Source organism: Falco rusticolus, chromosome 11 (assembly GCF_015220075.1).
Source record: "Falco rusticolus isolate bFalRus1 chromosome 11, bFalRus1.pri, whole genome shotgun sequence".
Classification (NCBI taxonomy): Eukaryota; Metazoa; Chordata; class Aves; order Falconiformes; family Falconidae; genus Falco; species Falco rusticolus.
Window position 1 is genome coordinate 12,311,105 of NC_051197.1, and position 18,117 is coordinate 12,329,221.

The window sequence follows — 18,117 nt, forward strand, 5'->3', positions numbered from 1 at the left end:
TACAGACTTGTCACTCCAAAGTAGTGTAGTAGCAATTAGCTTTGTAGACAATGCTCCTCAAAAGCTGCTTTCCCCTAAAGATTGCAAGATTTGCTCTTGCAATCTTGGAATTGTTCTTTCTTGGACCTGTAAACACCAAGCGATGGATGAAAAAGGACTTCTTTCAAATTTTTTGCTGAGAAAAAGCAAAGAGAAACTTAGCTAAAAGTCTGAAGAATACAGAGAAACTTGAACAAGAGAAAGCAGAAATGGTGGATGAGCCTCCAAGCTGCCGAGAATCTCTTGATTTCATAACTTGAGTACTTTCAAGCTACCACAGATTAGTTTCTGGGAGTTTCTTGGAACATGCAGCTTTACTGAAAGGGAGCTCATCCTGCAACTATATTTCACACCAAACAAGAAGCCATTTTGCACTTGGACTAGAAAACACTGGGTGATATTCACTGAAGTTCTCAGCAAAATCTTCCCATTACCAACCCAGCTACAGACAGTATCTATAAACACCAGCCGCCTTCCCTAGTGTGACGCACGTCAGAAATCCCAGCTGATGGTGTCACAGGGCTGCCTAATGCACAGAGCAAAACTCCTGCCCCGTCTGTTTCACCACTGGTACATCTCTCTACACTTTCTCAGCCACCCCGAGTGCTCTTTTTCCCATGCACAACCCAGCTCTGATAGCCTTCATCTCACACCAGCACGTGACTGAGCTCCACGCTGCCTGCCTGGGTTAGTTGTTTGGATATCATTAGATTGCCCTGACTGAAAGCCCTAATGAGGTGTTGATCCCATCATCCCATCACTCAGCTGAGCCAGAATGCATCCCGTGGGACAGCCAGAAAAGACTGATGCAAGAATTCCAAGTGATGTGTAACATGAAAGGGCGCCATTCGCATCGCTAGGACTCACAGCCTGTCAGCATGGCCATTAGAAATGCTGGGCTACAGAGATTTATAATTCAACCCTCCCACACAGAGAACTTGCTCCAGACTGAAACTTGGCACAAATTTCAGTCCCAGGAGGGCATTAAAAAAAATAACCCATTCAACGGTTTCTGTCCCATGGCTTCAGCTCACAGCCATTTAAATAACGACAATTTCTCATTTCTCTTTTTAACTGAGGAAATCCAATATAAAACACCAGATTTACATAACATTGCAGTGGTGATACAAGCTGGCAACAAACCCAGGAAGCAGGCTGCCAGAGCCGTTCCGTCATCCCCTTTTGGTGAATTTCTCCATTTGGATTCAGTTTAACGGAATGATTTTTATTAGGTCTAGCTGACATCATCTGTAATCTACAAATCCCACCTCCACGCTGGTCAGGCAGCTTGCCCTAGCTTTGTACACCTTATGTGCCTCTTAGAAGGGGACAAGCCCTCCTGTGGTCAATGCAGCCTTCCACTTGTGCCGTCACTGTTATTTCTTTGCTGCAAATTCTGCTGGCTGATCTAGAGGACAGTAATTAGTTGCCTATTGAGCTGCAAAAGACCAACTGGACAAGGGATGGACATACACAAAACAAAGAAGGGAACTGATGCAAGCCAAAATAAATTTGTCAGTAGAGCTCTGAGTTGATCCAAGACTGCTCTGACAACTGCCACACCTGCTTCCAGGGAGAGAGACAGACTCCAAGCCTATTGTGGCCGCAATCTTTACCAGGTATTTCAGTTCCTGCGGGTACCATCTATAATCTTGAGTTTGTCAGTGGGGAAAAAAAATTCAAACCTTTGAAGTTGATGCAATACCACAAACGCTTCTTAATAAATGCATCAGACTTCAGGAAGTCTGCAGCAAATCACTGCAGTGTGCATAAGCCTTCTGCTCCACCATCATTCACCCAAAGAGGCCTTTTGTAGCACATGTGGGATAGTTAGGAGCTTGTGTCACCTGCAAAATGTATCATCTGCTGCGCGGACTACTGGCTTCCATCTCATCACCACCCCTGCTCTGCCACAGCATACCTGAGACGCAGCCCTTGCTGCCACACTCCAGCATATAATAAATCATCACCAAAGCACCTGAATGAATCTTTTTCCTGTTTGTTATACAAGTCGACAAGTAGCACACCTATAGAAGAATTATATTACCAAATGCTATGAGAAGAAAATGAAGATTTGTATCAGTGGTCAACCCCAAGGCTCCGAAACCCAGAAAGAGAAGTCTTTCCTGTTCTTTGGAGAATTACTGACTCAAAGATATTTTAAATCATTTTGGACTCTCTCTGCTGTCAGCAAAGATGCTACAAGATGTTATGGCAGTGAATGTCAAAATGCTTCTTCCAGAACATGGTAGTAGGTCTAAATTGCCATTGTTGCACTGACTCTTTGCACATACTAAACCATCCTCCCTAAGACCAGCCTCTAAGGTCCACATTCCGGCGGTTAAAATCCTTCTGGATCTCTGAGAGCTACATGTACAATATTTTTCTTGAACAGGGGACAAAAGCTGAGCCCGGGGACCACCTGAGCTTTCAAAATGGAAAACCAAAAAGGGGCAAGCATCTGCAGAACCACCTTCTTTTCAACAGCTGCACAGTTTTCTCATACCTTGTCCTTTAATTCCAAAGGGGGGTACAAAGTCCCTGATACGTGCCCATTTCCTGAAGGAATCATCCAAGAACATTGGTGCCGGCTTCGAGAACCTGAGAAAACCAAATTGAGAGAGAAATTAACTCCTGTACTAGGAAGGATACATTTCTGTAGGGAGGTTGAAAGAATCCGTACCTAAGTGCTGATTCTACATTATCACTGGCAATATAGTAACATGGAAGATTTTACTTTTACCCAAAGGTGCCTGCAGTGGAACAAATCTGTCAGAATTCGTGCCACGAGGCCACCCAAATCATTCAAGTTATGAGCCTGGCAATCATTTCCACTCAACAGTTTAGAGCTTCCCCGCTATTGTTTGGCTATTAATTTAGCTAAAATAAGTTTTAAATTGCATCCAGAGTTTAGGCAGTTTTACTTCCAGCTTTGTAAGCACAAGCCAATTTATGTGCTGTCCATGCCAGCATGTGAGGAAGGGGTGCAGAGTTGCCTTTATATCATTCATTACATATAAGCCTGCTGCTTTGTGCAGGCGTGAATGCACTGGGCAAATGCATGTGGAGGGCAAGGCTGGGTGCTTATCTGCTGTCACGGCTGCTCCTGCCTTGCTCATACGCACAGACCATCACAACACAGGCAAGAAAGGAAATAGCTCAGGAGATCATGAAGCAGGACTTAGTTTACAGAGAATGGAAATTCAGTACAGATGTAGGTGTTTTCTTTTGCATTCATTAACATACAAATGATTCAAGAGAGGTCCCTGCCAAACCAAACAGTTGTGATGTATCCAAAATCACTTACAAAAGAGAGAACTAGTCCTTCTAAACCATGTCATTATGTGAATTTATTGTCCTAATTACACCCTCAGCACACAAACACAGCAGCTACTAAAAATTTGTCTCTTCTAGAAACAATCAGTTCAGTGGCCAGATAGAAGGAAACCATTAGCAGAAGAAACTACAGAAATATTAACTTTCATATGGGACCACTTCTGAGTGTACCAAGATCACCGCTAGGCAATGGCTCCACTACAGCCATACTGCAAGTGCAACGTACACATACCTGAAACAGACACAGCCTGGCTAACCTAGGTAGTAGTAGTGGGATAGATGTAACGCACCAGTTTAATCCTCCCTTCAAGCTATTTTGCACTCAGCGTGTGACTCCATGCTACTGCAATCAGATAACTTTTGGACTTGAACTACCTGATTGAAGATAAACTCATCTACACTACAACAGAGCCAGGTACAGAATGTGGCTGATCTAGAAGGAAAAGGATGTTTTTCCAGAGCTGAAGATATGAAAGGTTCTATATAACTTTACCTGGGAAAAGGTGGGGAAGATGCGTTAGATATATTAAAGCTTCTGAAGATCTTAATTAAAAAACAAACACACACAGAGGCCTAATTAAAAAAAAAAAAAACCACAAAAAAAAAAACCCCAGGATACAGTAATACTCTCAAAATATCCTAAAAAACTTCAATAACCTGACAAATTAGTTCTATGTTTTTTCAAGCATCTTGGTGCACTGAAATGCAAGTATTGTGTTACACCGGTGGGTCTCTAAGGAATTATCTCCACCTCTTTCCAAAATCAATAGAAGGAATCTTTGCAGGATTTTCATACAATGCGAGAGCTTTCATAACCTGAATGGCTACAGCACAGATGTTCACAGCTCTCACTTTAGAGCTACCACTTGAACTAACAGCAGAAGCCAGGTCCCACAGAATGGTTCGTGTTCTCCCTAAGTGGCAGCTGCAGTGAAGGAGGACCGCATTGCCTGGGAGTCACCAGCATCTTTGGGCTGGTTTGTTAGGTCACCGAGCTACTCTGGTCCCTGCTGTGACATGCAATCTTCAGGAAAATTTTGGATGCTTCAGAAAATGCATATATGAGCAGGTTTTGTTCTCCTCTCCAGAATCAAAAGGATCCCCTACAGTAACGCTACAAAGTAGGGCAGTGTAAATAAAAAACTTAGCCAGTTCAGTTGCCTGTTCAAGAGCACTGCACGAGAAAGAAGGTACAGGCTGTAAGGTCGGGCCTAACTCAGAAGTTGGTATTATTTATCGATGCAATTAACTGGCCTATTTGCAAGTCATATACCAGTAAAAGACAGTTTATAGTAGTCTGACATGGAGTGTGGAGTGTCTCTCCCTCATGCAATCCCTTTCCAAGGTGCACCGTAAAACCAGGAGGAAGGTCAGATCCTCTCCTGGGACTCCCTGGGCCCCAAGGGGAGTCCCCAAACTCAGGTGAAGCACTAGCAGGAGCGATCTGGTGCTCTGTGGTGTCCCTTCTGCATGTGACAACCAGGGGATCAAAGTGATGCCCAAAGAGAAGTGTGAAGTGGCCATTGGCTTTTTTTCTTGTATTTGCTACAAGTTAACTTAGGGATTTTTCTAGCAAAGAACATAATAGCCTTAGACCACCTACTATTATTTGGTAACATTTAACACTACTGTACACAGACCTAGGGACACTTTCAATTCATACTTTGGCTTCATTTAAGAGGAGGGAGGAATGGCTTGGAGGGAAATACTATATTCATATGGGGAAAAAAGGAGCAAACTAGAGGATATTTAGGTCCCATAAATCTTGAAGCTAATTCCATTTTGGAAATATTAAGAAATCATGAATGCTATAAGCTCATGATCTATGAAAAACACGTTGCCACCTCAATAAATCAGAGCAGGCCAGAACCGATGTCCAGCAGTGACAGGGAAACGCTGTCTGCCAGACCTCTCCAGGAGCACGGCTGTTCTGTCTCGGCTCTGAAGTGCGTCTGGTGTATTCTAGGACCCTTCAGGAAATATCAGGATATGCCTCAAACAGGCCATGGGAATGCTCTCTGCGGAGCACCTAAAATACATTCCAAGGAATGCGTGGGAGTTTGTCAAACAGAAAAAGTAAACGTTTCTGAATGATGTTACATTTTGTATCTACTGAGCCGCTTGCCTACCGAACGCTGCATTTTACCCTAGTCATCTGTCACGGCTACCTAAAGGCAGGTTAGCTTCACCAGCAGACACAGCTCCAGAACTGAAATGGGCTTGCGCTCTATGGGCAAACAGCATGCAATGGGAGTCTGAATTTTTCAGATTTAAACTTTAAGCACTTCCTCTCCACCTCATCCTAAATTACAGAACAGACATAATGCAGCCTCATAGCACATGACAGCCATGAAAAGATGAGAAATTTCAGTGTTTGTGGCACACACTTAGGACCTGCATGATTTGGGAGAGGAATGCCAAGCATCTAAAATCTCTAGTTTGAATGGCATACCCTGATAAAACAGCAAATGACATCTGAATAGACCAAATGCTGGATATGATAATTATGAGGTACAGTTGAAATCTCTCCCAGCTCTCAAGTTTGCATTCCTTATACAAAGACATTAGTAAAACCTCTAACACAATTTGTCACTGCACACAGCAAAAGGAAGTGTGCTGCCAGAAAACTATTCTTAAACAGGAATCTATATATGGAAGAAAGTGTGATATATATTTGTGACTAGGGGATTTCTGGCTTACACAACAAAAAAATTACATTTGCAGTTATTTTATCCCTGACAAGTAAGAAGAGTTTTGACCTCAAACATTTCTACCTGGGATGCTGAACTAGCCTGCCAGCAGCTCTCCAGCCAAGTTTTCCGACCTTTTCCATTCTGTCCTTGATGCACTGATCCATTCACAGCTACTCCTCTTTGATGTGTGCTGAGGCATTCAAAATCAGCAGCACTAACTTCCCAAAGTGTCTTGCAAATCCCAGATTAGCACTGCCACTATTCAAGGCAGCTATTGAAAAATTTCAGGCATTTAATCTTGACTAGAATCTGCTTCCTACTCCTACCTGCTGCTTTCAAGACAATTAATACATAAACGTGTAGAACAGTAAGCAAGACCTGAGAAAAAGTAAAATAAATAAACCGATTGATAGTCTTTAGCTTCAACGAGAAGGGAGGAAGACAAGGCCAAGTCCCTGAAAAGAGTAGATGGCACCACATTTCTAGAAATCATGACACTAAGGAAAGGCAGGTTGGCAGCCACTAAGCTCCAACGTGGGTTTATTTCTTAGATATTTCCTTCCTTCCCCCCACCTCCTTAAGCCACCCTGCTGTTTTGTTTCTTCTTTAGTTAGGGAGAATTAGCAGTGAACGAAAATTGGAAGCTGAAGAAAAAAACAGCAGACCGTGCTAGAACCTAATGTTGGACACAACTTGCACGTTGCGTTTGTAAAAGGGCATGAACAACCTTCTTTTTTTTTTTTTTTTAAATACAGAAAAGAATGCCTTATTTTTCCTGTGATGACTACTGTCTTTTGTTTGCTTATGTTCAAACACATCCACAGTTAGACAGAAGGCACAAAATCTACCCATTTTATAAATAAAATGGCCAAAATACAAACCGAAGCACTCTAGCACTGAATAATGAGCTCTAATAGAGGCATTTGTAAAAGTACGGAGAGAAAATCTAAACTAACCTTTTCCTTTTTCCCTAGCGAGACCTAGATGTGTGTTCTCTCCCTTGCCTCCCTTCTCTGGGGAGCAGCATGGTGTGACAGCGTAGGAAATGAGGACGTTTGTGATGTCCTGATTTCACATTTCTTATTGACATTAATCCTCTGTCAAAAATCCCAGCAGTTCAAAGATTCCTCAAGCAGCTGAAAAATTTAAGAAATGGCATTAATAAGGATTAACCCCATCCTACAACCAACACACTTCTTTTCCTAAAACGGCAAACAAATGAGCCAAAAAAATAGATGGCTGCAAGAAGAAAATCTTCAAAAGTAAAGATCAGGTCAAAAATTAAGCTGATCTTAGAAAACTGCAGGAACAGTCTAAAATAAAATCAGACAATATGATAAAGATAACTTAACATTGAAGAACGGTTGGTCAGCGCACCCTGCCACTGCCGTTTGAGCCCCCTAGTTCTTCCTTTGGAAGAGACAGTGAGCCACTGATCCTTACCCATCTTCTCCCAAGTTATTCATGCCTACAGACCCCGAGTGTACCTACAGTTGCCCCTTTCACCTGAAAAGTCATCATCTACTTGGCTGTTCCCTGTACAGATGCCTCTGAATTACGCAGCGGCACAACACTCTGGCTTTGTTCTCTGCCCTTTCCCAGTAAACCTGCCATTTGGGTTTTGTCTACTTCTAAGCTGATAGAATCACTTGCTCCCTCGCAGACCTGCACGAAGGACCCTGAGGTGTAAAACTACGGTCCTTCTTTCTGACAGGAAGGGGCAATAAATGCCACAGCCACTCAAAAAAAAAAAAAAAAAAATGCCTTTGAACAGGCTTTATTCCATGAAGAAAGGAAGGGATCCACGGAACAAAAAAAAACCCGCTACCCACCCACGGGCTGTGTAGCAGTTATCCCAGCCTCCTTCCCTGGGAGTGATTGCTCTGTACCTTTGGGGTACCCTGGAGCATCACCAGCCTTCTTGTTTGCCCTCTTTGCTCTCCATCACCTAGTAGGTGTTTAAACTCAGCAATGCAGGCATTTTCCCATTGCCTGCTCGCTGCTCTACTTAGAGCCAGACCAGCTGCTCCAACATATCTTAAAGGGCCTCCATGCTCTGGTTCATACACAGAACACTGTCACATTACTGCAGAAAGATAAACATCCTATCATGACTGAAAAATGTAACTATCTGTAACATCTGTAAAACCTGTGGAGTACTCTACTTCGTTCAGGATCAGAAAACATCAGCTCAACGACCATGCTGGTTCCGGCCTCATGTGGAAAACACAAACAGACTGGAAAAAGGCTGTGGGAGAGCTGTGGAAAAGATATGAGGTCTAGAAAACATGACCTCTGAGGAAAGCTAGAAAGAAATGAATTTGTTCAGTCTAGAGAAGAGAAATTGAAAGAGGACATGATAAGTCATTAGATATTACAAGGCTGCTGCAAAAGAAAAAGGTAGTATCTCCAAATCCCTGGTAAATAGAAGTAAATTCTATTAGAAAAAAAAGGGGCCTAAAATGCAAAGGAACTGAAATTAAACATTAGAAGAAGGTTTCTTATGCTTGGGATTATTATTACACATTGACATCTATTGCCTGGATATGGGTTACAGAACTTGCATCAACTACATTGGTTTCTGATTTTATTGTATTATTTTTAAGAACAGGTTGACATTTAGCATGCGTTAGCCATGTGCCTACTTTTAAGAGGGAAAATTAAAGATATGATCTTTTGAAGCTCTGCACAGGTCTATTTCTTTTAAAACCATTTTCACACTGGGCTAACATCTCTAGGAGGTGACCAAGTACCCAAGCTACAGTCAGCTGTAGTTGGGAATCAACAGCTACTCTTCAGACTTCTTGTGCTTCTTAAGTATTTACCTTCATATATGGTAATCAAATTTCAGTACAAACACAACTGTAGATAAGCAACACATGGATTTTGCAAGCCTGTTGCCTGCCAAGACTGCTTTCTGTTTGTACTCTGTACCTTTGTGATAAACAGGAAGACACGTAAAGTTTAACCTTTCTGCAGTCATTAATATCTTGGGCTTATGCACAAAATCAAAGACTGATTTAATATCAGCCTCGTCCCTCCTGCTAACTGACTACGTTCTGACATGCATGAAGTCCACCAAAATGTCCCGAACAGCTTTTTTTTACCAATATAATGCAAATCATCATTATGGGGACTGGGAAGTTTCGAGATAAACTATAAATATAATAAAATATAATAAAGACCAAAAAAAATTCAGTTTGCCTGCTCTAACAAAATCTTCAAACTTTCCTACTCGTTCTCCAAACATTTCAGACAAAACCACACATGCACACACAAAAATAACAAGAAGCTTCGGTTAAAGGTTGGCTTCCTTTCGGGAAAATAATAAAAAAAAAGCTATAAAATTCAGATGAGGCAGAAACTTTGTTCTGACCTGCCTCGTGGTGCAGCACATAAGACAACACACAAAATTTGTCATTGTTCACCAAACCCTTTAATACCAAAACACAATTATGCAAGGGTGAAAAAGCTGACTTCTAGACAGTGTAGAATGATGTTAGTTTAAAAACCAGTCTCCTAACATACTTTCAATGTCATAGTTTGTTTTTCATGTGTTATTGTCAAAGATGCAAGATTGAATTACATCTAGTTTTTCCTACCAAAAGCCAGGTGGGGTGTTCAAGGCCTCTGAGGGAACACTGAGCCAAATAGATGAGATTACATGGTAATACACGGTATTTGGAAACATGATGAAGGTGAGCAAAAGCAGGCTGCAATTACTGCCAGAGTTGTCAAATTCCTGTGCAAATACAAAAATGAGATGAGGAGGTAAGGAAAAAAGGTCCAATCCTTCTCCCTAGTAGAAAGAGTTAGCTCACATGGAAGATGCCAGCCAGCAACAATGACAGTTGGCCAAAGTTTTGCACAATTACATGCCACTGGGACAGAAAGGAGATCTCTGTTTCTAATGAAAAAGGAGAGCAGTCATCCAGGCTAATTGCTGCTGTAGAACATTGCATTCCTAAAAGGCAGAGTATCTGTTGTTCCTGGTGAAGAGCTAATATACATTCCAGAAGACTACAGATCCACAGCCATGCCATTGCCAGAAATCTCCCCACCCTCTGCTCATTCCTGCCACCACTGGCATGGTTGACCATCCTGAGCTGCTGGCAGTGTTATTGTACAGCAAATCAAACAGCACTTAATTGTTTCAAAAGCCTCTGATCTTGTTCCCTCCTACCACGTTATTTCATGTATCTATCTATCCTGACATTATCCTACTGTATCAAACCAATTTTCAGACTTGAAAGCCTTGAAAGGAATAGTAAAATTTTTAGTGGTCTTTGTAACAAGCAACAATGCCATTGCAGAAGGAGCCTGGAAGAATTAAGTATTCCATCTAGAACAAAAAGCACGTAATTTTTTTTGTGCATGGGCATCAAGAAAGCTGAAAAGAAATCAGTAGATATTCAGGGAACAGGACAATGATGAAAAAGAGCCTTCCACCATCAGCAAAACCAAAAATGCACATGTTGTTGAGCACAGCCAAGCACAAGCACAGAACAGATGTGACTGCTCTGTTGATGTACAGCACAGGGGATACAGCACAGAAGGGAAAAAGCTATTGAAATTAATGAACAAATAGGCACAAAAGACAAATGAGCACGACCTGACCATGATATAGCCAGCTGAAGATGAAAATAAGGTCACTAATGTTTAAAGTGGGTAAGCTCCAAAACAGCCTTGTGATGGAAGCTGAGGAAGACAGGAAAGTGCAAAACAAATGACCTGAGCTGAAGCTTGGTCAGTTCATTAAAAGGGTTGTACTATTAGGTGTCTCACAGGCAGGGGACTGGACTTCATAATTCATTCTGTTCCCGAATGGCTGATGTGCCTTGACCTCCGGCATATTGCTCTTACCCAGGTCAGGAATCTTTCCTGCGAAGTCCTACTGGAGTGAGGATGCTGGCAGAAGAAATGTCAATGTTTCAAACATTGTTACTGAAACAGATGGGTGTTCTGAGAGAAAATAGCCTTAACTTTTTCAAGGCTCATATATTTCCAGAATGATCAATGCTACTGCAGGACCTAAACAACAAAAAAATTGTATTATGATGATACTGAAATTATTAATCTGCTGTGAAGTACACATCATGGCATTACAGTGGTATTGTCAGCTCTTCTGATTTTCTTACGTATAGTGCAATCTTCTGAAAACTTCTATGAGACGCAGTTCCTTATACCATACTACTGGGATAAACTCTGCTTTCATGTTAAAATACCCAAAGCAAATAAAAAATATTTTCCTAGCCTTACAGTTGGAAATGAGACCTCAATAACTAACAAAGACTAAGAACTAAATAATTAAATAAAAAGAAACCATTACTTTCAAACTGCATGCATTTTCTGTTCTGACTCATTATTCCTGACTGTAGGTTGCAATTCTCATCAGTGCAACTCCCTACAGTGACTTTAAGGTGTTCCAGAGAAAGCCTCCCCAATGAAAATGCAGGCAAAGGACAAGCCTGCTTTCAGACACAAACAGGAAATGAAAGTAAAACCGTAAAACTGAGGAGGGGAAAAAAGTCTGGAGAAGCTATTGCACCAACAGTTGCCTACAAGCACACAAGACAGGCAGATCATAAAATGCAAAGAAACAAAGACAAGAAGTTGTTCGTCTTCTTTGTACACTACACAAACTGATGCTCAAAGACAATCACACAGATAGCCCACTGTGATGTTTCTTAGAGTTTGTTTGGGTTTTTTAAAGTCATCACAATCTAGGTTTGACAAAAACTGGCATAGCAATCACAATACAAATCTAGTTTTGTTGAAAAAACAGGAAGATACGAACTAAAACCAAGAATGAAATCTGCAGCGAAAACAAGAAGGGACTGAAAGTATGGGAGATGCTGGGCAAGAGCTGCTCTCTCCGAACATTATGAAATTGGACAAGGCTTTTTGGTTGGAATCCATGCCATAATTTGCACCATCCAGAAAATGGACATCTTAACAAAAAAGACAGTGAGGGTGGAAATGTTCTCCATTGCACAAATTCCTAATGCCTAAACAATTTACCTTGGCATGCTCCTTCTTGTAGGGAGTTGTTCAAAAAACAGTTGTGAGATTTTCAAGTTTGCCTAGTAATCGAAGCAGTGTAATTCACCCAGCCAGAGAATAAGCTTTTTTCTTCTATTCAGTGAAACAGGATAATATAGCTATAGGTGCCTTAGGTGCCACCTCCCAGGTACAGCCACCTGAAGTGCATTTGTACAACACACACCAAAAAAATCACTACTGTCAGAATAGTATAACCTACTGAAAAACAGTTACCGATAAATTACAAAGCTGCTATTAATGAGAGCCATATCCAGCCCAACAGGAAAAATTCCAGATGTGTTTCTGTTACTCTGCTGCACAATAGACTTCACACTGTAGTGCAGGATGAACTGGGGGCAGCCAGTTGTTACTATTTAAGGTTCAGACAGAGGCTTTTTTCTTCCTTTAACCAGATGCAAAAATCTCCAAGGATTTTTGCATCTCACAGGCTCTGACTAGGAATCTAGACAAAAAAAGGCCAAATCATGTACCCCAGGTGGGAGAAGTGTTTTCAGAGGGGTCTTTTCCCCAGCGGTGACAGTGCCAGCAAGTCCTTCTATAACTGTAAAGAATGTTTGATATGGGAGACATGGACCCTGTGCCCAGTTTCATGTAATTCTCCATCTCCTCTGTCACCTTATTAATTCCAGCCCTTAGCCTAAGAGTGATCTGTAAAGCAACATGCATTACAATCTTCCAGATAATATCAGTACTGTTTAATATAAGCCTCTCTCCTTTGGTCCCATGGTTTTAAAAATAAACAAGTATTTTAAAAGCACATGACATGGAGCTTGTAAAACCTTTCTGGGTACTGCTTCCAGAGATAAGGCATAGAGACTGGACACTGAAGAAAGTTTCCATGTAAGAGGCCACCTGACAAAACCAAAAGGATTTACTGACTCAAGGAGCAAGTGGGTGCAGTGGAGAAAACTGCTAACGGTTGACAGCTTAGACAGCTATATCCTTTCCTCATCATCCCACACAGAAAGTGTCTGACTTGATTAGGCAGAGAAGAAGGGACTGGAGGTGCAACCTGACTACTCTGACAAAGAAAAGAACCATGAACCATGCTGACCTCTCCTGTCCTACCTACAAAACAGGTGCAAAAAATAAGACATGCTTCCAGCCAGCACACCTACTGGCCTCCTCCAACCAGGGTCCTATGTTCTGCTGTGTCCAAGTCTTTGTGTCCAAGAACTTTGACTGTGAACAAATCAAAGTTCAACTGCATCTGGCAAGAGACTGTGCAGCAACAATGGCACCCATGGCAGGACTGTGCTCTGAGGCTTGATGGAAACCTGAAGACCAAGGTACGTTCTTAAAAGCCTGCTCTCCAAAACGCTATAAACCTTTTGGAGGAACTTATATCCCCCCTGATTCTCTAATCAAAGCAGAGAGACCTTCCCAATAATTATCACATCACCTGAAGAACTGTACAACAGTCTTCCTGGTTCCAGGAATGGAGCTTTTCAATGAGATGGTTAATTTCAACAAGTTCCCACAAGAAAAGCCAGTAGAAAAAAAGGATGCTGCTGGTTTATGCATTTGAGATTTATGTAAGTCACTGAAATAAATACTAAGTATTATTAGCTACTAAAGGAAATGGTTATGGTGAAGATGAGGGGATAAAAAAAAAACCAACCAGAAATACGCCTTCTCTTTCCGTACCCTTGATAAAGAAAGTGCTTTCCCTATAGCTGTGGGAAAGAAAACAAGATGTAACAGTGAAAGTTAAAATTACGGGTCTTTTGGCTGTTATCAAGGGGAGCCATAGCACACGGACACAGTGCAGTCTGAGTGATCCCAAGTTCCAAACCAAAGAAATGCTGCAGGCATATTCATCATCAGCATTTGTATTTGCTCCTGAATATTACAAAGAGCAGCGAACATTGCTGATCCACTACTTTTGTCCCAGCAGCAACATTTAATTGCGTGAACTGCATTCAGCCTTTATAGAAAGCATCAGTAAGTTCACTCCTACCATTGATATTCTCCCAGTGACCCCCTCAGGCAACCCAGTATTAAGTAGTTTCAGTGTGCAGCACTGCTAGTTGACACAGAAATCCTGCCACACCCGGGAGTTTTTCCATACCCTTAGTGAAGTGAGTGGGTGGAACAAAGTACAGAGTGACCCTGTAACCCAGCATCTCCACAGTTCCATCAGGGAGCCACAAAAGAAGTAACTTACTCTCCACCTCAGCCAGGAATTCAGTCTATTCACTGTATTTTCTTAGCTTCATCCGGTTTTGGTTTATTCTCTCATTCTTTTGTTTGCCCACCTATGTTTGTCTAACCACTTATCTGGCCCACACAACCATTACAGTATTCAAGCGCTCCACAAACAATTACTTACAATTTACACCTGTCACAGAGAAGGTGTTCTTGTTTTCATTCCACTTCTTGAAAGTTTTAAAACTAATTCCATGAAGGTATTAAAATTTTTGCTGCAGACATTTTGGAAGTAGACATACTTGGCGTGACAGTGCAAGAAATCTCTTGGTTACAGTGACAAATTGCAGTCATTTTGTTCTCGTTCAATCTTAAACAAAACAATCACCTCGGTAAGAAAAACTGGAAAAAGCGATGAAAGCTCACAGCCTAAAGAGTGAAAGCTTTGGAATGCACTGGCAAAAGAAAATTAATAAATAATGACTAATCTTAATGACTAGCTATTTCTACTATCTTATCATCTTAAGTACTTCTACCCTCCAATAAATCAGCAAATGCGTAGTCAGTTCTTTGAACTTACTGAAGTTGAACAGAATAACAAGAAAAAACAAGAAAGTTATGGTTCAAGCTACCAAATAATGTTCCTTAAAAAAAATTATTATTCAAAGCTGTAAAAAAAAAAAAAGAGCCCAGAAAACATTGACTGCGCTTCCAAATTTTTCCCAAGTAGTTATTTTTTCTAAAAACCAATTTCCACGTATCAGCTTAGAGCAGTTTAAAAAGTTAAAGCCCACAACCCCATCTAATTCAGGATACTCTTACATTTCCCTGTCTAAAGAGAAAAGTTGAAGAACTACTTTAGCTAAGTATCCCTTGATCTCAATGTCAGAGAAGCAGCAGATTTTCATTAACCAGCAAAGAGCAATGCTGTTGGCCGAAAGGAGAACTTCCCACATGTATTTATGGGTGCTCTTTGGACAAGCGTTCAAACAGACCCCAAACAGACAACCACGGAGCGAGGAAACAGTACAATATCATCCCACATTACTCTCTCTGCCTCTGTAATGCTCCTGCTCAGCCCTCCTGAACCGTACCTTTCTGTTGGACATTTTGCTTTTCCTGAGCTGCAGACTAAGTGTACTTGGCAGTGAAGTTCACAAGCAACACAATTATAAAACCTGCAGATTCTCATGTCAATGCTGTTTAAACATCACCATCTAAAGTTCAACCTACAAATGACTGAAGAAAAGGTTTTCAGAGACAATCGGCACTTTGTTGAATTTAACAGAAACTGCATAGTAACCTGTCTTCTGAAAAAATCAGGTCACCCATGTAACCATACTTATCTTCCACTAATTACTTCTGAATATTCCCCAGTACACATTTTTCCACCATAACAGCCTGATACATGCCCTGCAGCAATGGTTTCCATTTTAGTATCCTGGCCAGTCATGAAATGAATCAAATCGACAGCCCCTCTGGTGATACCAAGCTTTAGAGGCAACCAAACAGGTCCCCTCCCCTCCTGTCAAGTTTTATCAGCTAACCTTTGAAAAATGGCATGCCTAGTTATAGGGATTAGTATCTCCTACAACCAGAATAGGAATTAGGAGTTAAAACACAAGGGCAGCTCTAGCAGAAGTAAGAACTGGCTGACATGCAGCAGAATCAACAAATTGCTTCTAAACCTGCCTGTAGCCAGCACAGCTTTGGAGAATCTGCAACAGTGTGAGCTTTTCTTCCATGGCTTCTTACTTCTTTTCATACCAAGAGTGTGCATAAGGTTGCAAAGCACAAAGCTGAACAAACTTTGCCTCCTTTGCTTACTGTTATCACCCATGGAAAGCTATCAGGGGCATTTCTTGAAACACACGTGAACAGCCTGGGCTCTGAGGGCAGTGATCCCAAGGCACGGAGCTGGGCAAGTGTTAACCACCAGCACTGACCCCAGAACAGAGGTACGGGGATTAGAGATGCGCTCTTTCTTGGTAATTACAGTTACTGCATCAGAACCGGTTGTTTCTGAAGCAGGGGGGCAGGGAGAGAAGTGTTGCTTGATTTTTAGCTTGGGATTATTTTTTTAAGAGTTCATCACCTTGCCTGCCCAGCAGTAAGGAAAATCCTACCTAAGGATGCGAGTGAGACTGTGCTGGATCAGATCAGAGTTCAAAATCTCTTTTCCAAAAATGGCAATAAATGGATGTCTAAGGTGAAGCAAGAACAGGGCAAAGAGATAAAATATTTCCTCCCTAACATTCACACAGCTTTCAAACATTCTCAGCTGTGGATTTCCTGAGCTTGATGTGGTTTGTCTAATCAGAAACCCCCCTTTCCCTCCCAGCAATGGATCTCGCCTCCAAATGTTTGTCCAGACTCCCCTGGAATTTGTACAGATATTTTGCAGCCGTCACACGCTTTGGCAAGGAGCTGCCCAGGTATATAGGACCTGATGCACAAAGAACTGAATCCTTTTTGTTCTGATACCTGGAAGTAGAAACACATTACGCAGAAAGACTGTATCAGTGTTTTTTCTACCTTTCTTCCTTGTAGTAAAAGCCAAGGGAGAGTTCAGCGCAGCTCAGCCAGAAGACCCACCACAGAAGATCAGATCTCCCTCTGCTCTCTTGCTTCCTTCCCCTCAGACGTTAACAGGGACATATGTTTTTATCCTGTTTGTTACACGTCCAGCTGCCTCAGCAATCACATTGCCTCCTACTTCTCAATTGCCCTTTGCCCTCAAGGTCTCCCCTTATTCTGCTTTTGGGATTTGATGCTACCAAGCTTGAAGTTTCGTCTCGTACAGCTCTCATCTGGGAAGCACACTACCTCTGTGCAGTAGAAGCCTTCAAATCCATTTCTTGTGCTGCTCAGACTGTATCTCCCAAAGCTCTCCACTGGGTTTCCTGGTGCCTACCTCAAGCCACTTGCTCTCACCTACTAGATGAGTAACTACCCCTTTTTGGCCTGGCAGACCACTTTGTAACTTTTAAGATCAGGGAGTACTGCAGGCAGTAGTCCCTCTCCCACCGCATAGGGAGCCCAGCCTCCTGTGTTCACACAGGACAGCTTTCCCAGAGATGTCTGGTAGTTGTAGATGGCTGGGAAGTTTCAGATTTGTTGCATATGACTGAAAATCTCTCTCTGCACAACGTAGTTCAGGAACACCAGAAATGGAAGTATCTGTAAAGGACTGAAAAGCCATACACGTACAAGACCCATCTGCCTTCCGGGAAACAGTGCACAGAAACCATGGCACGCTCGGGAAGTGCTCTGGGCTTCCAGCTGGTAAGGAACATGAAGGCACTACTTCCACAGACTGCACTGCACAAGAAGCAGTAATTATGGCAGCTATCAACCGCTTCAAGGAGATTATTCTCCTGCTCTTTTGAGCCGGCCAATGTTCTCCAGCAGCTGCGCACAAGGAGTCAAACACTAGCTTTCAAAAAGATGTATTTCATAAGGAGATGAGGTCTGTCCAGACATAAATGACAAACAGCCACATTACTCCTCTTTACCCACTAGCTAGCGTGGGAATAAAGCTCAGACACAGGATAACTGCCTCTGTAGTAATGTCCTGCAGCTGTCAAAGAGTTGGCATGCGAACAAGTCAGGCACAGGAAGAAGAGAAGTGCTACTGCAACCCTGGCCAACTGCGCAATTTCAGAGTCTCGACATGACAGCACGAAAGTAGGTGACCACAGAGATACTCTCCCATTCCACCTTCCCTACACCTTTGCCTTGGACGTTCACACGTCACCTCTACTAACCTGCAGGAAGCACAGCAGTATGTACGCTTGCATCCAGCAAGTGACTTAAGATCCAGTCTTGTGTAGGAAGC

At 42.1% G+C, this 18,117-nt stretch overlaps 1 protein-coding gene across 6 annotated transcripts in view; it reads right to left on the reverse strand.

Annotated features, from left to right (window-relative positions):
- ST3GAL3 (ST3 beta-galactoside alpha-2,3-sialyltransferase 3) overlaps positions 1-18,117 on the reverse strand; it is a 183,973-nt gene that overhangs the window by 70,704 nt on the left and 95,152 nt on the right. For all 6 annotated transcript variants that reach the window (XM_037404127.1, XM_037404130.1, XM_037404128.1 and 3 more), the window contains one exon: positions 2,546-2,640. In XM_037404127.1, the coding sequence (XP_037260024.1) occupies positions 2,546-2,640 (95 nt within the window). The remainder of the gene's footprint in view (positions 1-2,545; positions 2,641-18,117) is intronic.